Source organism: Tupaia chinensis, unplaced genomic scaffold (genome assembly GCF_000334495.1).
Source record: "Tupaia chinensis unplaced genomic scaffold, TupChi_1.0 Scaffold000096_1, whole genome shotgun sequence".
In the NCBI taxonomy this organism is placed as follows: domain Eukaryota; kingdom Metazoa; phylum Chordata; class Mammalia; order Scandentia; family Tupaiidae; genus Tupaia; species Tupaia belangeri.
The window spans coordinates 3,784,714-3,807,340 of NW_006159558.1; the positions used below are offsets into that span (position 1 = coordinate 3,784,714).

General features: G+C 41.9%; 1 protein-coding gene across 6 annotated transcripts in view; it reads left to right on the plus strand.

Annotated features, from left to right (window-relative positions):
• The window catches only part of SEMA5A (semaphorin 5A), a 525,920-nt gene that overhangs the window by 406,547 nt on the left and 96,746 nt on the right, over window positions 1–22,627 (plus strand). For all 6 annotated transcript variants that reach the window (XM_027769892.1, XM_006143315.2, XM_006143312.2 and 3 more), the window contains one exon: window positions 1,385–1,592. In XM_027769892.1, coding sequence (XP_027625693.1) covers window positions 1,385–1,592 — 208 coding nt within the window. The remainder of the gene's footprint in view (window positions 1–1,384; window positions 1,593–22,627) is intronic.

Sequence of the window (22,627 nt, forward strand, 5' to 3'; positions counted from 1 at the left end):
CTTAAAACAAAAGCATATGAACTGTGGGTTCCAAGTCAAAATTAAGTTGAACTGTAGAATAAAGGTCTCGTATTTCTTATTTAACTGGCCATCACCTTCCTCTGGCTAACCCCTTCCCCCGTCTTTCTCCTGTAGCTGGCTCGCTCTCCTGTGAACGCTGACACACACTCTGCCGACCCAAGCAGACACTGCTTGTAATCATGCTCAGCACATGCATGGCCTTTATAAAAGTGACATGTTTAACCAGCTAGTTTCACATGGATGAAGCAAGTTTCCTAACACAGCACGTGTGACGATTCAGTCGGTTCGTAATAAATGTTCCTTGAGATGCCTCACATGTACATGTTTTAATAAATCCAGGCTAGATGTTTTTCTCTTTAAATGTAAATAGCCTCCATCTATAAGGACTTTAACAGAGGTAGAAAAATATAAAGTATTTTCGGAAGTCTTTTGTGCTTAATGGATCGATAGGCAGTCTTGAATTCAAAGGTTCTTTTTCTTACTTCTGGTTTTAGAGTAACTTTGTAGCCTCATTTCCATATTTGCAAGATAGCATCGTGATATTTGAAACCCAGTATCATGGGATTTATCCAGTTGGAGCCTTCAGCTCCAGGCTCTGGACTTGCAGGCCACAGCTGTGGGGACTGCTCCCCAGGTCACCACAAGAGCAAGTCTGTGCCCCAGTAGATGCTGGCTGCACTGCACCCCTCACCGCATGCCGAGTGAACCCCGCTCTGCACCCTTCACAACCTGTCTGGGAAGTCCGAGTGGTCCAGGCGACCCTCATCCTCAGGCAGCTTATATGTAAGTGCACCACACCCAAATGCCTGGTGAGCACAAAACCTGAGCAGGGTGGGCTTCAACTGGGTCAGAAAAGGGTGTTCAAGAGCACAGAAAAGAACTAGGAGATTTGAGACCAAGGAAAGCACCCCAAGGAGCAAGCACTAGAGAGAAAGAGGATGGAGATAATACAGGTAGAGGAGGAAGAGCAATGGAGGAGGATGGCCCTGAGGCAGGAAGGGGTGTGTCATCTCTCTGCTGTTCTGTGGATGTGGGTCGCCTTTCACATTAGTCTCCATGTTGGTGCCACCTCCGACTGACTGCTGACATCCTTGGCAGGGGCGCACCGCTGGCTACCGCTGCAAGGCCAGATGTGCTCTCTTCCCTAGGCTTGCAATGGGCAGTCAGGCGAGTCGTTCTCATCCCAGACTGCATGAGAGCATCCCAGGGTAGGCTGACACTCCGTGCCTGGGTCCCCACCCAGAGCGACTGATTGGTCTTCGTGTCTGGAGCACCATGGTTGTGTTCTCTGCTTAACCCAGGAGGGGCTCATGGGACCACCTGGACTTACTTACCTTCCCCTGTCCCCTCATTGCCTTCCCAGATTACGGAACGATTAAGAAAGTGCGGGCACCCCTGAATCAGACCTCGGGCAGCTGTTTGCTGGAAGAGATCGAGCTCTTCCCCGAGAGGCAGAGGGAGCCCATCAGGAGCCTGCGGATCCTGCACAGCCAGAGCGTCCTGTTCGTGGGTCTGCGGGAGCATGTGGTCAAGATTCCCCTGAAGAGGTGCCAGTTCCACCGCACACGCAGGTAGGCTGTCCCCAGGGCCGGGGTGCACGGGTGTGTGAGCAGGGCCCACTCAGTGAGGGAGGACGCAGGGGCTTCCACATGCACTCAGGAACTTCATGGCTATGTGAGCCCTTCATCCCAGGGTGCAGAATTTCCATGCAGACTGATTTACTGTGCTGAGAATAAACTTGCACTTATCCAGAGAATCACAGCTGCAAAATTCGTAAGCTGCTGTCAGGGTGAAAATACACTCTTTGGTGCATTATAACACTAGGTGTTAGTGCTGGCATGCATTGCTCCTGCGTTGGTCTGTTAATCCCACCCGAGTTCACTTGTTTTCAAAGCAATTTTTGCTATAGGGTGCATGTACTTTCCAGAGAGACAGAGACAGAAAGTGAGAAATCACCCTCCGTGGCCATGCCACGGTCCCTTTTCCTTCATTCTCCTCTCAGGATTTTGGGCATGTATGCACACGTGCCCGATGTGTTTTAAGTCATTGGATTCAGGATCCATGGGAGTCCAGCAATGTAACCATTATGCCATGTACTGGTCCCACAAGTTCATGTTTTATTTGGATATTTATGTAATGGGGGAAGCTAGCAACTTCCTATGCTAGTGCTCTTTGACTGACAACCCCCTGAGAAGGAGTAGCCATGGAGATGTTGCAGCACCCCCTTTTTGGGGCACCTGCAAGGTGTCCTGGGCAGCACCTCTCAGGGGATGCTCCTCCCTCCTGAGACCCCAATGTCATAAAGACCTGCAGCCTGGAGGTGGGAAGAAGGAGCCTACTGTACTACTGCTCCTGTCCTTGGGTCTTGGCCAGCCCACTGCTGTCGCCAGTGACGCCTGAAGTGGAACTGAGAAGCAGGCGGCCCCAGTACAGTGTGCAGTGTGTGGTGTGTGGTGTGTATACTACACTTGCACTTTGCATCGGGAATTGCACATATATGAAGGGACTTGAAAAACTTAGTAGAAAATGGAATTAAAGTGAAAATTTATTTTGGTACAGTTTTGACATTCATACATAATTTTTTACATGATACACATTTCCCATGAACTTCTTAAAGACCCCTTGTATACTCTAACTTGAGACCAAAGATTGTCTTATGTTCTTTGGGATACGTCCTTTTGTCTTTGTGTTCCTTTGTCAAGATTCTCTTAACGTTCTTTGGATCGCGTAGTAGTTTAATTCCATTGTCCAAAGCTGTGTGGATTGTGAATTTCCTGATCAGCATTCACAAACACCTACTGTGCTCGGACCGTAATTTCTCTAAACGAGGTGCCTGATGACACTGGCTTTGGCACTTAGAGGCTGGAATTCCTGCTACCGACTGACTCTTGAGATTTCCTGACCTTGAGCACTAAAATATTTCTGATCTCACCTTCTAGTCTAACACATGTGAGTTGTTGTAGAGTCGAGTGGATCAATATGGGTAGTGTAAATTTTACAGCCCTCTACACAATGGCTATTCTTAGGAAGGCATTTGTGTATCTTCACTACAGTATTCCTTTTACGATGACTCTAGAAGAGGAATACTCTCAGATACTGCCTTCTTGGGTACAAGAGATAGTTGAGGAATAATGTTAGGAAACTCCCAGCTAAAATAATGTGGTTTTAGATATTAAACAGACACTGTTGTTATTAATAACCATCTTTCACATGTGCCTACTTCCTAAATTTTGAACAATGGCTGTTTGAAGTTTGTGCTCCCTGCAGGGTTAGCCTAGGGAAGGAATGCGCCATCTGTGGGGTGTTTCTGGTGGCAGAACAGGCTTGGGAGGCTGCAAAACATGAAGCAGTGTACACAATACCTGGTCTCAGGGTGCTCAGCTCAGCTCCCAATCCATGCAGCGTCAGAAAGACACTGCATTGGAGCAGAGGCCTGGGATCCAGACATCTTTTCTGCAACTTCACTTTAGCCCACTCAAAAATCCACAGGAGCTGGCACCACGGGCACAGAGGCCAGGAGTCACAGATCACACTGTTCCTTTTAAGGATAGTAAAGACACTTGTCTGTCTGTGTTGGGCTCCTGGGGAATGAGATTTTGCAGCCCTCTCTGGAGCAGAATCTCCCTGCTGGTTACACGTCTGCTTGCTCATAGAACAGCAGCAAGAGATGAAAATGTCATTGCAGCAGATAGAATGTGGCTTTCTGTGAGCCGTACTCAGAGTGGGCTAGTGCGTGTTTTAATATCCCATTTGAGAAAAGGAAATCTAAAGATTTCAAACCCCCCTTCGTCTGGATTCTTTTCATTATGTCTTTACTCCTGTAGAAAGGCAGGAAATCCTCTGTAGTTAACACTAGAGAAACGATTCCATATATATGTATAGAATATATATATATATATATATATGCACACACACATATATGTGTGTGTATTAATTACCTTTATACATGCAATCACATACATCATTTAGCTTGTAAAGTGAATGTTCCAATATAAATACAGTTCTCACCAGTCCAGTCGAGGATATTGTACACATTATAATCAACAGATAATAACCCACTTCTTTGTCTCATAAATGTCTTGTCTCTCTGTTTGTCTCCTTAATGTCTTTCTTCAGACTCTCCTCCTTCTCCCATCCTTTTCCCACAGTGTATCTGGTATCTATAACCATTTTCTATCTTTCTATATCCTCTAGTCATTCAGTTTTGGCCATAGAGTGTGAATAGTCAGTATATATTAAGTGGAGATATATAATGTCTCTCCTTAGCCTGGCTTGCTTCACTCTGCAGTAAATCTTCCATATTTGCCCACTTTTTATCAAAAGCCAGGGTTTTTTTGTTTCGTTTTGTTTTGTTTTGTTTTGTTTTGTTTATGGCTGGGAGGTATTTTGTTCTTCTGTTTATGGGCATTCAGGTTGGTTCTATGTCTTAGTAATTGTGAATAGTGCTGCAATAAACATAGATGTGCAAGCACTTTTCTGACTAAGCATTCTTCTGTCCTTTGGGTAGATACCCAGGAGTGGGACTGGAGGGGCATATGGCAGTTCTACTTGTAGGTTCTTGAGTATCTCCATATTGTTCTCTACAGTGGCTGGGCCAATTTCCATTCCCACCAGCAGTGGAGGAGAGTTCCCCTTTCACCACACCCCCGTCAGCACTTATCATTTTTTGTTTTCTTAATCTTAGTCATTCTGACTGGGGAGAGGTGGTACCTCCTCATTGTGGTTTTGATCTGCATCTCCCTTAAAATGAGGGATGCTGAGCATTTTTTCATATGCCTTTTGGCTATTCAGAGAGTTGTTTATTCAGCTCATTTTCTCGTCTTTTTAATTTGGTTCATCCTTTTGTTTTTTTAGTAAACCACTTGAGTTCATTATGTATTCTGGTTATTGGTCCCTTATCTGACACATAGTTTACAAAAATATACTCCCATTCAGAGGGCTGTCCATTCACACTAATTACTGTGCCTATTGCCATGCAGAAACTTCTTAATCTGATGTAATCCCACTTGTCTATTTCTGGGATTACTGACTGTGCTCTGGGGGTCTTATTTAAGAACTCTTTGCCTACCCCTAATGTCTCTCAGAGTTTCCCCAGTGTTTTACAGCAGTAGTTTTATAGTTTGAAGTCTTAGGTTTAGATCTTTGATCTACTTCAAGTTGATTTTGTCAATGGTAAAATGTAGGGGTTCAGACTCATCTTTTTGCAGGTGGATTTCCAGTTTTTCCAGAACCATTTACTAAAGATATTTTTCTTTTCTCAGTGGATTGACTGGTATCCCTTGTCAAAAATCAGCTGACTGTATGTTTGGGAGTTTATTTCTGGGTCTTTTCTGTTCCATTGGTCCACCTGTCCATTCTTGTGCCAATACCATGCTGTTTTGATTATCACAGTTTTATAGTATATTATGGGGTCAGGGAGTGAGATGCCACCCACTCCACTCTTCTTGCACAGGACTGATGTTTAAAAAAATGAATATCTTCATGACTGAATTTTTTGTTGTCATTTTGATTAATTACAGGGAAAGATGATGGGGGTATTTTGACAAAAGCAATTTAAATGTCTAGATATGTCGCTAAAGAAGTACATTGAACAGGAATTGGATAACAATCATATACCAACTTCTTTACCAAGTATACTTTCAATAGTAGAAATCAGCATTTATTTCATTATTGGAAAATCAATTTTATGAATAAATTTTGAATTATTTAAGAAGAGAACATATTGGGGCCAGCAGGCGGCTTGGTGATTAAGATACTAGAATCCCACGTGGCCAAACACAGTTTGAGTTCCAGACTCAACATCTTGAAAATTATACCAGTTACATGTGTGTGCATGCCCAGAATCCTGAGAGGAGAATAGAGGAGAAGGGACTGCCGTGTGGTCATCTTCCTTGGCGGGTGATTTTTAACCTCCCTTCTCTCTCTTTCTCTCTTTGGCAAGTACATATGCCCTATGGCAAAATCCTACCAAAAAGAGAGAGAGAGAGAGAGAGAGAGAGAGAGAAATTGAACTTATCCAAATTATCTGTGTTTTTCAGAATCATGTGTACATTTTTTATATTCTTGATTATCTGTTTTCTTTCTTTTTTTTTTTTTTTTTGAGAAGTTTTTGCTATAGGGCGTGTGCGCTCGCCAGAAAAGCAAAGAGAGAAAGAGAAACAGAAAGTGAGAAATCACCTCCCAGAGGGAATGGCCATGCCACAATCCTTTCTCTTCCATTCTCCCCTCAGGATCTTGGGCACACACGCACACATGCCCGGTGTGAGTTTAAGCCACCAGGTCCAGGACTCAAACCACAGTTGACTACATGGGAGTCCCGCAACATAGCCATTACGTTAACTACTGGTCCCCAATTAACCATTTTCAATGACAGTGCACAATGCTTAAAATGTTTAGCAATGATAAGTTGATACAGTTTTGCAAATTTATTTTTCACATTTGTCACTGTGCCAACTGTTCTTTGCTCCAACTCTGAGAATAAAGCTGTGTATCATTTCTACTGTTCAGATGAGACAATGGCAGCTAAGCTTTTTTGATATCCTGCTTAAGACCTCAGCGCTCCTGTGGCCTGCCTGAAACCTGGGCCAAAGCTAGCGCTGTCTGACCTCAGGCCCGTGCTATTTGCCATTCACCCTGCTGCCCCTGCACAGTGAGGGCATCTCACTCAGTGTTCTCGTTTCAGCCAGAGGAGCTGATTGATAGTACACTTTCTTTGTGTGTTAGCTAGTACCAGGACAGACAGACCTCAGGTCTATGGACAGCCAGCCAAGACTTCTTCTCGTTAGCATCCTCTTTTTATTTTTTATATGTTTTACATCACAGTTTCTAATTTACATATAATTATACCAATTTGAGGACTGTAGTGTAGCTTTCCAAAACATGTCTACAGCATATAATGATCGAGTAAGCAGCAAGCCTATCCACCCTTCCCCGTATTGATCAGTACTTGGTGTTGTGTGTATTCAAAATCTACTCACCTCTGGTTAGGTTGACATTTATGTTGAATTGTTACCAACTGTCTTTGCTCCACTGTGCTGGAATGCTAGAGCTATAGCTTATTCCACCTGCGTGCTTAAACTCTTGCATCTGTTTCCCCTCTCTCATTCCTCTCCTCTCCCACTCTACCACTACACTGGGATAGTGTGCCTACCGTTACACTCCGAGAGTGAAGTGGTGTGTGGCTACTTAGCTTCCGCTAGTGAGTAAGGATATATGACTGATCTTTCAGAGCCTGGATTGTTTTATTTACCGTTGTTTCCTTCAGACTTTTCCCATTCTACCTTCAATGACAGGAAATCGTCGTTCTTTTGATGAAATAATATTCCATTATGCCTATATGCCACATTTTCATATCCATTATTTATCAAATGTTGGGCTTTTCTGTTGATTTGAGTCCATATTTTAGCTGTTTTGAATAGTACTGCAATTAACATAGGAATTCAGATATCTCTTCGATACATTGATTTTCTTCTCCTTTGTCATCAGGATAGATTAATTGACATAAAGTTTTTGTTGTTTGTTTTTTTGTTCTTTTTTTTTAGTTTTTTTTTTTTCCCCCATTGGGCTGAACAGAGAGAGACAAAGAAATCAAGAAAAAGGGATGGGCTTACCAGAGAGAGACAAAGAAATCAAGAAAAAGGGAAAGTGAAAAATCACCCCGTGAGGGGGTGGCTATGCTGCAGTTCCCTCTCCTCCACTTTCCTCTTGGGAATTTGTATGCTCACACAGGCCTTATGTGGTTTTCAAGCTGCTGTGTCTGACTCACACCAGAGCCAGCCGTGTGCAATTGAGCACCTTCACTACCATACCGCCTGCTGGGCCCTGAAGGAAGTTTGGGCCTCTTTTTCCAAAACAGTCCACGATGCTCCTCCACTTTCTGGTTATTCTCCAGGTGACCCAGGGACCCCAGCGGAGGCTGACAAAGGGTCTACACTCTCTGTGGCACACGTACATCGGGACTCGTGAACACAGTGTGGTGTTTTTCCCTGATGGTTATTTTTAAAAAACAGTATTTTAATCTTCTATTTTAGTCAAAGTTGACCTCAAAACCGAGTGAAACAATTTGTTTAAATATTAATCTTTTGGGGCATAGCCATGTAATAAATAGTGTGTGAAAATGATGCAAACGATAAGGCCAACTCACAGGAAATGGTTACTTCTCAGGATGTTGTGCATAAGAGAAACTTCTACTATTCATGATGCTGTTTCCCATCTGGCCTAACTGACCACATACATTCGTGAGTTCCATAAAGTGAGTTAGTTTTTATGTTCTAGGACCTGGGAGCTAGGCAGCTTCAGCTCTGGGTACAGAGTCTGGCGGTGGGAAGTGGGGAAGCTGCGCTCTCCTCAGTTCTGCCTCCTACGCACTTGGCTCTTGGTCAAGCCATGGCAGTAGCCACAAGTGGTCTTTACATGGGAAAGGTCCTCATAGGGAGGCTCAGGGTGGAGCAGCCAAGATCAGCCTTTCCTTTTATTTCCGCCTAGTGTCAAGACCAAGGGAAAGTAATAACCTGCTACTAGGAGGAAAAGCAGACTCTGGCATCGAGTTTGCAGAGTTCTGTTTCATTTCTGTAGGAAGAAAGAATGACCACAGGACTCGGGCCTTAATAATCACGTATAAAAATCAGGCCATTTTTCTCCCCAAGGATATATCATAGGCTTCTTAGGGGTATAGCTGATTGCAACTCCTTGTGTTTGAGAAAAGAAAAGCTCAGCTCGAGGGGTGGCAATGAGAGGGGATTCAATAGAACCTTGAAAGTCATTCTAAGGATTTTGCATTCATTAGATGAGTGGGCCAGTAATCCTTTTCTACTGAGACCCAGAGAAAAAACAATTCAGGCTTCGCAGGTATCCGGTGTCCCTTCCTGCTGCTCCACTCTGTCCTGGTAGGATGCAAACAGCCACACATCACAACGAAAGGGCATAGCTGTGTATCAGGCAAGACTGACAGGCTTGCCAGGGAAAGAAACAATGATCCACTTGTATTGGATACAAAGACAGCAGAAGAGTAGAAGAAGAGTGGTACCTTTCTACATCTGTTGTTCCACGTGATGACACCAAAAGGAGGGCCAGGTGAGGATGCCACAGGACAACTGCAGTGCCTGCCAGCTCAGGGGCTGAGTCCAAGCTGCAGATGAGCCATCATGCAGCCTGCTCTTTGAGCCCATGGTGGCGCTGTGGGCACATGCTGAAAGGCTGTCATGGCAGCTCCCTGGAACACTGGGAGATGGGAGGGAAATGGCCTTCCAGCAGCTCCTCATAATCCTCCCATGTTCCTGGATTGAGGAGGATGATGGACAGTTTTGCCAAAGCCAACTGAGGTCAGCTGTGGTTAAGCCCTGCTTTGTAGCTCTGAGGTTCCTGGACAGAGGCAGCCTGCCTGGATGCAGCATCCTCTACACCGTGTTGCAGTAAAATTGGAGGCAGCTGGCTTGGGCCTATGGCCTGCAGTTTGCTGACCCTTGAATTGTTGTATGCCTTTGAATGAATGAGTAGACCTTAAATATACACTAATTTGTAAAATTAGTTATAAATATATGCATTGGTTATTAAATTACATAGATTAACTCGATATCCTAATATTTTCTGAATATCATGGAGTTTTTCACACTTTGGTACCCACCAGAATTTACCAAAGGTTAGCCTATCAGTTTGTAGAGTTAACATTTTATAGATGGAGGACCATCTGAATCAGAGAATATACAAAGAATCATCCGTCAGGAAACACAAGTGAGCCTTCTGAGGACTCTGTGCCAGTGAAGGCTCCCTTCCGACTGTAGGAATGTGAGCTCCTGAAGTCTGGGCTCTGTCAGTGTTTGCAGGTGGAAGCAGCTTCTAGCATGGTTGTCACAAGTCAGGCTCAATAAACATTTGTCGAGTTAAGGAAAGGACACCCTGTGTCTCCCCTCTCTGCTCTGTTACTTTGTAACCTGAAAAGAAAACTAAAATTCTTATGGAAAAATAAACAGTGTGGTAATATAAATGAGGGGCACAAGAATTGAAAACGTTCAGGCTTAAGTAGGTGGATTTTCCCTCATGAACTAATTAGGAAAGTAGAAAAGCTAGGAGCTAGAATCATCACTATAAATGAAAGAAGCACATCCCCTTTTTAAACGTATTTTCCTTTTTTTAATTTTGGCAGAGGGCATTTGCACTCACCAAAGACAGAGAAAGTGAGAAAGCAACCCATGGAGAATGGACATGATAAAGTCCCTTATCCATTTCTTGCTCCTTTCAAAATTTGGGGCATGCACACACATGCATCCACCATGTTTCTCAAGCACTGGGTCTGGGACTTGAACCGGGATTCAGCCACCTTACACACCACTTCATGAGCTGGCCTGAAGAGTCATACATTTTAAGTTGTGCTTTGGAAACTTGGAGGGAAAGATGGAACCATAAAAGAAAAGACTTTAGAGTGAACCGGTGTCATCCTTAATTCAGTGTGTCTGTAGTAGTGCCATTTGGTTAAAGAAATGAACATCTCATCAGAAAGTTAGTGTGAAAATTAGGTTTCTGCTGGACACTTATTGCTTTAAAGGGTAGAGTTTAAAAAGGTGGAGTTGTAGGTTGGATCTTGTTAATTAAACCTCCTCTGAACATAGCATCTGCCTGGGGTCAGCCAGTGGCATGGTTATTAAGGCAGCTGGGTCCCACCTTGCCAACTTCATGATTCAGTTCTTGACCTGGTGGCTTAAAAGACACACTAAATATGTGTGTGTGTGTGTGTGTGTGTGTGTGTGTGTGTGTGTGTGTGTGTGTGTGAATGTGTGTGTGTGTCTGTACATACCCAAAATTTCAAAAGGAGATATGGGGACGAGACTGTGGCATGACTGTTCCCCATAGGAGGTGCATTCTCATTCTCCCCACCCTTTGATCTTTCTCTGTGTCTCTTTGGTGAGCACACATACCCTTGTGCAAATTAAAGACAAAACAAAACCAGAAAGACAGGGTCTGTCAGATGGGAAAACATACTCTGTAGGAGAAGTTAGAAGATCTCTGAAGGACCACCAGAAAGATAGCTTTAGTCATTCAATTATGAATTCCATAACCATTCAGAAGGACTTTTTGAAAAGTGCCCATTTACAAAGTAAATATACTCCCTTTAAAGTAAATTTAGTATTTCCCAAATATCCATGTCTTGAGTTTTTGTTTTGCATTAGCTTTGTCTTGGCCTCTAAAGACTGTGGATTGTCCTTAGCTCATTCATTGATTGTGTATCTGTTGAACTTAACATGCCAAACACCAAGCCAGGTCCTCAGTACATAATGGTGATGAGTGCCCCTTACCCTGCCCTGTCAAGATCAGAGTCTAATGAGAAATTCTGACATAACTGTAATTGCCTGAGTACCTATTATGGAACTGAGCCAAAGGGCCTTTGAGTTACTGTAGACTTTATTTCAAAATCAATTTATCATTAAATATCATTCTAGACTTCATTAGGACCTAATCTTCTGACCTGATATTCCTGTTCAATTTTTTTAAAACTGTATCCGAATTGGAACTAGTGTTTTAATCTTTCATTTTTAAGAACAAGAAAACTAATCACCAAGTCATGATAAACTCATTTAATGTATTATTCACTAAGTGGGTTAGTCTGAAGCCATTAAATAATAACTGTGAAAACATCCATGTGCTCTAACAGTTGTTGGAAAAAGCAAAGAACATTATGTGTACACCTGTTATGTTTATGCCTACAGTTATTTAAGAAATGGAAGGAGGAAAAGTTAAGAAGTGCATACACCACTGTGCTAATACAGCTGAGAAGAGCACAGTGTGAAGGGGCTTGGACGTAATGTATTTTCTTTCAGCGATGTTACAAGATAACATCTCAAACTCTTGGCAGGGTGGGCAACACCATCACATGTGACAGAAGGCTGAACATGAACATGGTATGAACTTGACTAGTAAATTAAGAATTATAAGTCATACTACTGTATGTTCTGTAATAGCCAGGGATAGAGATGGGTTTGTGGGATTAAGTTCAGGAGGGGTTATCACTAAAGAAAAGATTATCAAGTTCAAATATAACATAACTAGGGCCGATCACAGGGTCTGAACCTTCTCATTAAATAAAAATGTTCGTTTGCTTAGCTTTATGGTTCATCCTCCTCTGGCAATGATATAAATATTAATTTAATTTTGATCTAGGTAGACAACAAACAAAGCAAGGAAAGTATGTGAGTGCCATCTTGCAGATGGGCTGTCACTGCCTCTGGAGTGTGCACCTCCTTCATTAACCCTCTGCACTATGGGAGCGCTTTTTTCTCGCCTTCTGTTTTCTCCCCCTATTTTAAACTTATTCATTTTGCATTCATTCACTGTACATCCTCACAGCATATGAAATGTGATTCCCCATCCAGAATACACTGTATATTGGCTTCATCAAGGATATTACTATACGTATTATTATCAACAAATAATTTTCCACTTCTTGTTTTGTATATATTTTTGCTTTTTTCTTTTCCCTTTGATTCCCTACTTCTTGCCTTCTTTTTAAATATAGTTTAATATAATCATATTGTCGTTAAAATGGAAAATAAGCCTCTAAGGCCAGGAAAGTACACTGAAACATCTCTTAGGTTAATCCACTTTTATAGACTCATAGCTTTTCTTAGTGTTCTATTTTCCAGCCAACAGTTTGGGGTTCTGCTTTCCATTCAGTTTTTGTTATTTAGCTCCCAGAGGGCATGTGTGCTCACTGTATGAATGTATGTATGTATGTATATATATATGTGTGTGTGTGTGTGTGTGTGTGTGTAGAGAGAGACTCCCCTAGTTGGGCACAATCACACTGCAATACTTTTAGCTCCATTTCTCCATCCCATCAGGATTGTGAGCATGCACACACACATGCCCAGTATATTTTTCATATTGGCACTGGCAGGATTTGAACCATTGTCAGCTTCATGGTATCCAACTCCCAATGTACAGGGCTTAACCACCACGCTATAAAGCCAAACCTCTGTTAAGTTTTTAGAAAGTGTATTCCTGGTACCTAAATAACAATCTGCTCTACAAGTTGGATGAAGTTTGAATTATTCATATAATTATCAACCTTTTATATTTTAGTTGAAAAACAAACACAGCTACAGCAGCTCACAATTAAGATTTCATTATTGATCATCTACTCCACAGTCCTCCTGCTTTTGTGCTCCCACATTTAAAGCTCTGTAAAGAATTGCATGGGAGAACATGGGCTGATGCTCTTTTCTCTGCTCCAGACCCATGTGATTCAGTCATCCCAAGCAATGACTTCTGAGCTCCCCTGAAATTTTATTTGCTGAGTAGTCCAATGAAGTAAAGCGTCTTAAGTAAATAACTATCCTCATGTGTTTGCAAAACAGCTTGCACATGAAAAAAATCATGAGCTTTGGATTTCAGTGGGGCTGGGTAAGCCATCTGCTGTGACTATGAGTAGGTTACCCGGCTTCTCTGCCTCTCTTTCCCCGGTCATATGGCCCATGTGTGTGTCATGAAAGGTAGATAAAGAGTGATGATGCGATGGGTCTGGCACATAATAACATTTCAAAACAAGGCGATTTCCTTCCTTGCTGCTTGACTATTACAGTTGGTTCATGCAGAGACTTCCAAGTTTGTATTGCCTATAAACAGTATTTTTGTCTCTCTCTGCACATTATATTAAAGGCTGGGTTTCAAAATAGTCTTCTGTCCTGGATGTAAGTCAAAATAAACAATAACAACAACATAAGGAAGAAAGAAAAGAAAAAAGGTCAAGCTGCTCTTGTACGTGTGGTTTGCCTTCTTTGTCCGGGTGCACTTCACATTGCCTCTGGACCAAACAGAAGACAGACCGAGTCAGCAAGAGTTTATTGTTCTGCCTTTAAACAACTTCATGCTGAGAGGTACTAGGCCTAGCAGAACAGAGTCTGCTCCTTGTACTAAATTGCTCACCTGAGTATTCTGTCTGGGTGAATGCAATAGCAGTGTGTGAGATTCTGCTCTGACTACATCACATGCATGGGTGAGTGATGTGAGCATGACCTTGTCCAATCAGCAGGAGCTCCTAGCAGTGGATAGTCAGTAATTCCCTAATTCAAGTGAGCATTTATCTCTCCATACAAGAGGAACTGAGACTCAGGCACTGAAGAACTAGGTGTAAGAAGAGCCTGGTACTTACCTTCACCACAGTCACAGTCCAGCAGTCAGGGAGGGCACTAGACGATCCAGCTTCAAGGTGGATGCCACACTGCAGTACTGTCTGAGATGGGTGGACATTCTTCCCTTGGGATGGGCTATGACCCCAGGAGAGTTTCTTGGCATTAAGCCTCATCCACTTAATTGTGATCAAACGTTCAGTTACTGTCCTTCAAAGCTTTGTGCAAAGCTTAAAATATATTGCTTGGAACTTTTGCACTCTTCCAGTGTAAATGCTGACCAGTAGACTCTTTCATAGAGGGTTCGAAAAATATGTGATGAGACCAAGACATAATTGTGTCTTCATTTTTGTCTTTGATGGTCAGAAAAGAGAGGAGACCGGGAGAGTGGACTTTAAATGTTCCCTATAATTACATCTATTCTGTAGAATAGAACGTACTTAATACTAAAGGTATGGGCCCTTCCCTGAAAAAAAGTGATCAGAGATTTTTTTCTGTCCTTCTTGAGTACGTGGACAGTTTTTCCTGGTCATCACTCCAAGTGAGCACTTCAACACCTCTGAGCTGTGGAGGGCTCAGCTTGGGACACTGAGACTTTCTGTCATCCCCTTGTCTTGGCTCTGGTCCCTCAGTACAATACTAGCCATAGCTGAGGCTATCTTCCTTGTAAAGCTTCACCCCAAGGCATGCTTGACCTTTTCTGAAAGTTCTTATGTTTGTTTTAGAGAAAAGTCTACAATAATTGAAGCCCTCCAAAAGAAGGCCAAGATAGGGAACTCAGAGTTCTGTGCATGCGGGAAGGGCTGGGGCAGGTTCTCTGCTGCAGGTCAGAAAGCAAAGCTGATATCCCAAGGTAATCACAATGACCAGGTTCCAGAAAGCACATTTCAAATATGTTCTACTCTTGCTGCTGTACTTCTTATTATAATTTTTCTGAAATGTTTTTTAATATAATTTGCATGAATTTTTTTTCTTAGTTTACTATAGGACACCTGCATTTGTTGGAGAGAGATGGAGAGAGAGAGAGAGCTAGAGAGAGAGAGAGAGAGAGAGAGAGAGAGAGAAGGTGAGAAATCATTCCTGAAGCGGGAAGACCACACCACAGTCACTTCTCCATTTCCCTCTTGGGATTTGAGCGTACACACACAAATTCGTGTTAAGTTTTCAAGCCACCGTATCCAGGAATCAAACTGCTCAGTTGCCCATGTAGTATCCAGCTGCTTTAACCTCCATGCCACCTATTGGCCCACAGTCTCTTTAAAGCAAATTTTTCAGAAAAATTTGATTAACCTATCTTCCTATTAAGATTTTAAGTGAAAAACATTTGCTAAGTATTAGTGGCAGTGTGTATTGGTTGTCTAAATTTAATATTATAAATAATTCGAAATATAAAAAATAATCTTTATACTTAATCAGTGTCATTATTTTTAGAGATATTTTTACTATAGGGTATATAGTGCTTGCCAAAGAGACAGAGCAACAGAAAGCAGGAAATCACTCTCCAGGGACCATGGTCATGCCACGTCCTTTCTCTCCTATTCTCCTCTCAGGATTTCGAGCATGCATGTACACATGCCTGGCATGAATTTTAAGCCACCAGGTCTAGGACTCAAACCGTGGTTGACTACATGGGAGCCCAGTGATATGACCATTACGCTATCTGCTGGTCCCTAATCAATGCCATTTTAAAAATAGTATCTGAGGGCAGTATCTTTGCATTCTTTTGTCTGTTAAATGTTTCTTTCCTTTTCTCCTGCTACCCACCCTCTGCCAACCACCCCCTCCCTTACAGTCTTTGGTATCTAAACTTATTCTCTCTACTATCATATCTTTGGATTTTTCCATTTCTGCCGTAAAGTACAGACCCACTTTTTTTAAAATTTATTTCTTTTGTCAGTGAGAGAGACTGGGAGAGAGAAAGACAGGGATATGGTACTTTTGACAGGGTCGCGATGCCGCAGTCCACCCCAGCATCATCCAGCCCGAGTGGGGCACGGGCATGTCAGGAATGCTCAGTGCTGTCTCGACATGAACCCAGAACTCTCCCATGTGGGTCAGTCTTGCAGAGCATCAAGGTTTACCCCTGCACCTCCATCCAGCTCCCATTAATCAATGCCATTTAATGATAAACCCACAGTGAATAGTTTTTAATAAAATGTACTGAGAGTCACTCATTGAAATCTAGTTCATATTAGTTTTATCTACAAATCACAGCATATAGCACAAATTATTACTGAATGCCTTAGCAAATCTGCATGATGGCTATGACAGGTATTTTTAGTGGTGATTGTATCTTGTCTTTATTTATTTGGCACATGTCCTAAAGGGTAAAATGCTATTACAATTGAAGTGATATCTCAGTTCTACTTGGGAATTATACATTCATCTTCTAGTCGGTTCACTATCCAACACATTCTATATACCAGAGCCAAATTTCCCTTGCTTAAGCAAAACCTTAACATTTTATTCCCATAATCACAACTTCATGGAACCCCTAGGGAAATCATAGACTGGCCGGGTGCTCTCCTTGCCCCCAATCATGTGGAGTGTACACAGCCTCCAGGCCAGTGTCCTAGGGCAGCTATGACCAGAGATGTTCTCACTCAGCTAAGGCCTAACCTTCATTCAAAGCCAACCTCCACACTGCCTCTTTCCAGGACTCTGGCCAGCTCTCTTTCCTCTGAGTCTCATAGCGCTAATGTCCACGCTTCTCACTTGCGAGCGGTCCCTCGCCATGTAGTCATTAGGCAACATTCATGAAGGTGCTCCTCATCCTTCGTTAGACTGCAGATTGGTTCGTGTTCTCCAACACATAGCCCTGTGCTTCACACACACAAGGAGTCCAAAAGTCACTAACTGACCAACTGTAGCACCCTGCACCACCTATTGGAATACATTTTAACATTTTACATTGCTTTATGAAGCTAAAGACCCCATGGCATTTGTGGTGTGTTCTCAATAGGATATTATCTTCAAACACTCCATAAGTCAATGGCATATGAATGTTCTGATCTAATGATGGTTCGAGTTACGATATTTTGACTTTATACTGGTGTGAAATTGGTATGTTTCAATACAGTATTCAATAAATTACATGTGATATTTAACACTTTTATTGTAAAATAGGCTTTGTGTAAGAGTATGTTGCCTAACTGTAGGCTAATCTAAGTGTTCTAAGGACATTTAAGGTAGTCTAGGTTAAGCTACAGTGTTTCACATGTAAGGTGTATTAAATTCATTTCTGGATTATAATAGTTTCAATTTATGATGGTTTCATTAAAGCATAACCCCAAGGTGAATCGAGGAGCATCTGTAAGTATATTTAGAAAATATTTAGAATAGATACATGCATCCTCATTTCAAAAACATTTTTTTCTTATTTGTTACGTGACTTAATTTAACCCTGAAGACAGTCCTGAGAAGTGGGTACTGTTATTTCAGATTGCAGATGGAAAAACCAAGGAGATGTAAGACCCAACTGGGTTTCCCAATTGAAAGGTTTTTTTTGAATCTTAGACAGCATTCCTTGGGAAAGTTATTGTCCATTTGGAATATTTTTCAGTCTTATTTGTACTGTTATTTCAGATTGCAGATGGAAAAACCAAGGAGATGTAAGACCCAACTGGGTTTCCCAATTGAAAGGTTTTTTTGAATCTTAGACAGCATTCCTTGGGAAAGTTATTGTCCATTTGGAATATTTTTCAGTCTTATTTATAGTAAGGTAATGCTTTTTAATTGCCACTCTTTTTTTTAATTAAGGTTTTTGCCATAGGATTTGTGTGCTCACTGGAGAGAGACAGAGAGAGAGAGGAAGAGAGAAGCAACCCGTGGGGCATTGGTCATGCCATAATCCCTTCTCCTCTATTCTTCTTCTGGGACATTGGACATGCTTGCACATGTTCCCAGTATGAGTTTCAAGCCACCAGGTCCAGGACTCAAACTATAGCTGGGCACGTGGGAATCTAGTGCCTTAACTACCATGCCGCCTGCTGGTCCCATAATTGCAGCTCTTAGAGAGTGAGTTCTGATTTTTCTGTATGATAGCATAGTTCTTAGCAAGGACACTGATTTTCTTAACACCTAAGGGGGGAAATTCACAAATAATTAGATCTCTACCACTACTTTTTTTTTTTTTTTTTGAGAGAGATTTTTTTCACTGTAGGGCGCGTGCGCTCGCCAGACAGACAGAGAGAGACATAGAGACAGAAATCGAGAAATCACCCCCCAGGGGGGATGATCACGCCGCAATCTCTTCTCCTCCATTCTCCTCTCGGGATCATGGGCACGCACGCACACGCGCCCGGCGTGAGTTTTAAACCACCGGGTCCAGGACGCGAACCGCGGTCGACTACGTGGGAGTCCAACGACATAGCCATTACGCTAACTGCTGGTTCCCTCTACCACTACTTTTGTAGCGAGAGTGGACCTGAACGTTGACAGTTGACATGTATCTTCTGCACAGTATGTGGCAAACACATTAAAGTGTGCAGCGCTTACAAGAAACCCTAAGTCTTTACTGGGGGCCTAAGAATCCTGACAATTTTACTACACGAACTTCAGCCAAAGCCCAGCTTCTGTATATACAGTTCTTCAAGTTCTCAAAGATTTCTCCCACCTAAGCATCTGCCCATGCTGGTCTCTGCCAGAATGTTCTGTTTTCCTGACATTTTCCAAATGGGTCACTTCTATTTGTCCTGTTGGTCCCAGTTTAAATGCCTCTCTCTAAGTATTACCTAACCTCGATGCATCCATCTATGTGGGGGTTCTCCACACTCTAAGGGTCTTTGGATTTGTCCTTTGGAATTGGTCATTGATAACATAATCGTTTAATATTTATTTCCTTTACTGACTGGTAAGTTCTTTGAGCTTAGTGGCTGCGTCTATTTTGTTTGCCAGCACTTTCAAAGTCTGGTCATGACTGAAGGGATACCTTAAAATACCTTTAAATCCCATGGGCAGTATTGGGTTGCTGATGTATTTTTGTGTGCAAAAATGCATCATGACTTTTCTGATAACTTAATAAATATATTTCATTGGGCTGGATACATAGCACAGTGGTTAAGCACTGTGCAGAGGAAGGAACATCCTACATGGTCAACCATAGTTCAAATCCTGTGCTCAGGATCCAAGGAAAAAAGATAGCATAACCAGGCCCCTCAGGGGTGTATTCTCTCTCTTTTGCTCTCATTCTTTCCGGCAGGCATATGTGTTCTCAGGCATTTACAAGTGTGTGTATATCCATCTATCTGTATCTATATCGATCCATCTGTGTGTGCCATATTTAGTTAATGTGGCAAAAATTTTCAATATCAAATAAACTGATAAAGTGACAATTAGTGTGAGAGAAACAAACCAGATAAAGTCATTGATACTTAGATAATCCACTGTACACTATGCAAGGGGATTACATTAGGTCATCGGGAAAGTCATCAAGTATTTTACTGTTTTTTTTTTTTTTCATGCAAAATGTGTCATGACATTCCTGATGACTCAATAGTTGGTGATGAACATCAACTTTCCAGAAAGTTGGTTAAAAATTTTAGGGAACCAGCTGTTAGCGTAATGGCTATGTCGCTGGACGCCCACGTAGTCGACCGCGGTTCGCGTCCCGGACCCAGTGGCTTAAAACTCACGCCGGGTGCATGTGCGTGCATGCCCAAAATCCCAAGAGGAGAATGGAGGAAAAGGGATTGTGGCGTGACCATCCCCCCTGGGGGGTGACTTCTCGCTTTCTGTCTCTATGTCTCTGTCTGTCTGGCGAGCGCACGCGCCCTATAGTGAAAATCTCTCCAAAAAAAAAAAAATTTAATGAACTTATCTGTTTTCTTCTCACCCAAATGCATAAACAGCATAACTGCACATTTAAAAATTGTAAGAGAAGGGAATCAGCAGTTAGCGTAATGGCTATGTCGCTGGACTCCCACGTAGTCGACCGTGGTTCGCGTCCTGGACCCGGTGGCTTAAAACTCACACCGGGCGCGTGTGCGTGCGTGCCCAAGATCCCAAGAGGAGAATGGAGGAGAAGGGATTGCGGTGTGACCATCCCCTCTGGGAGGTGATTTCTCGCTTTCTGTCTCTCTGTCTCTCTCTGTCTGTCTGGCGAGCACACACGCCCTATAGCGAAAACCTCTTAAAAAAATTGTAAGAGAAGATTTTAGATATATATTGATGCTATTGTCATCTAAAAGGAAAAGTGGAAGTTTACCCTTCTAGAATAAAGGCCTGCCTCTAAATACACATTTAGCTCTAAAACATATCTCAGTAAATATGTTTCAAAATGAAACCTTCACATTCTTATAGTGTTGTCCCACAAATTCTGATACTTTCAGGGCAATAAATAAAATAAGAGCAATGCAAGATTATTAACAAATTAAAGAACTGTTTTATGGAATATTGTCAAATTATAGTTGTATACATTTATAGGGAACTAAGTGTGCTGTGGCATATAGAGAGAACATAGAACAATTGCCTCAAGCTGAAATTTTGATGAAAAATATTTATCACATAAGGGAAACCATTTTTAAAGTGGATAAAGAAAGCTGCCTTCCTGGTGGCTGTATTAACGGGAAATCTACCATTTCCCACATGGTCTCTTTAGGAGTCCCAATTTCCAAAAATAATAACTTGTGAAGATTGTTTTTTCTTCTTAAGTATAATTTAGAATAAAGATAGAACTCTCAGAATTTTGCCCATGGTGTAAAATATTTTACATGAGGAAATTATATGTACATATACATGATATTTCCATTGAATGGGCATTTGTGTTTGTACAGAAGTTTTACTGTTTTAAGGGATAAGTGGAATATTAAGAACATGCAGAACCACTGGCATTATCGGGAGAGAGATGTTATTATAGGCAGTTTTTCATTTAAAACAGCTTAAAATACTTCCCTTTAACACTGTGGCATTGTTTCAGGTCTCCAGGCAGCTTTGCGGAGAGCCCGAAGTGCCCTCAGAAAGGCTATGGAATTTTTCCCTTTTTGGAAGTTTAATATTGCCTAATGGTCATTTTGCTTTTAATAAGAAACATGATCAGGGAATCCAGGTCTTGGAGGGACTCTGTGGCTTTGCCACGTTTACTCCCAATGTAGACAGGGGGTCCCGCCAAGGGATCCCCACTGTGATACACACTCCGTCAGCTCATCTGAAAGCAGTTACTCCGGCTTTGACTGAGGGGCTGCAAGCAGACATATGTTTCTTTTGGTTGGTTTAGTAAGACTAGGACATCTCAGTTCCAATCTTATTGTCAGCCAGAGGAGGTTACAGCAGGATGTGGAAAAGCACTTAGAATTCCACTCGTAGTCACCCTGTCCCCAGTCTGTCTTAATGGACCCATTTTGAAGAGTCTGGAGCTTTCCAACAATTCTCTCTGGGCATTTTCTTAAAGATCAATATCTCACATGCAAAGTTACTCAAGGAGAATTGACTTTCCCTGTCCTTACTCTGTGCACACAAAGATGTACACTCTTCATGGTCTTGGGCAGCCACTGGCTGAGAGAGTTGGGTCTCCTCTTTCCTATCACCTGCAAAAAATAAGTAAATAAAATATGTTATTAAATCAATTGTGAGTTAACATTGAGAAATTTTGGACACATAAACATCATAAGAAGATAGGTAAAATTCATATTTTGGAACTGGTCATTTATTTAAAATAGTAAATTATTACATATTATATTCTCAAACCTAACAACTAGAGCATTACGAAGTTGATGCTCACACTGCTTACTGTAAACTGTATTTGAGATAGGTGTCATCTGAATAACTACAGGGTACGGAAACCACAATCACATTCTTCACTCCTATTCCCACCACCTGGGTCTGTTGGTGTTGGTGCAAGATTTGAGAACTTTAGATTTAAAATATGTATATATGGTGTTTGGTTTTTCCAGTAGGGGGAATAAGGAGAATTATGAAAATACATTTCCGATGGATCAAAGAGAGGGATGCAACTGAAATGATACTGCAGAAGGATCAGAAGGCATCAGGATAAATATTTTTATAATCTTTAAAGAAAAAGGTCTTTCTAAACATGGCCCCAAATTTAGAGGTTGTAATCTTAAAATTTACTGCATAACATTTTATAGCATTTGTATATCAAGACAAAAGATTAAATGACAAAAAGGAAAAATATGTATAGCATAGCTGTGTGCTCATACCTGTGGGCAAACAGCTCCAAACCATGTAAGCCTGAAGAGGGAGGCGTTCACCTTGCCTCTCTGACTGTCTTGTTGGAATTTTCGAATGAGAGTAATATATGCATGTGGTCCTCTGTCAAGGCATCCTAAGAAGGTTAAAGTGACAAGTAATTGCTTAGTTCCCCTTTGCACCCCAACCTAGCCCAACGGCTGGTGTGCGAGATTCCATTGAGCTACTCAGAACACTGTGCAACTTAAAATTTATGAATGTTTCTTTCTGGACGTTTCCTTCTAATGTTTTCACGCAGCAGTTGACCCTGGTAACTGAATCCTCAGAATGTGGAACTGCAGTGG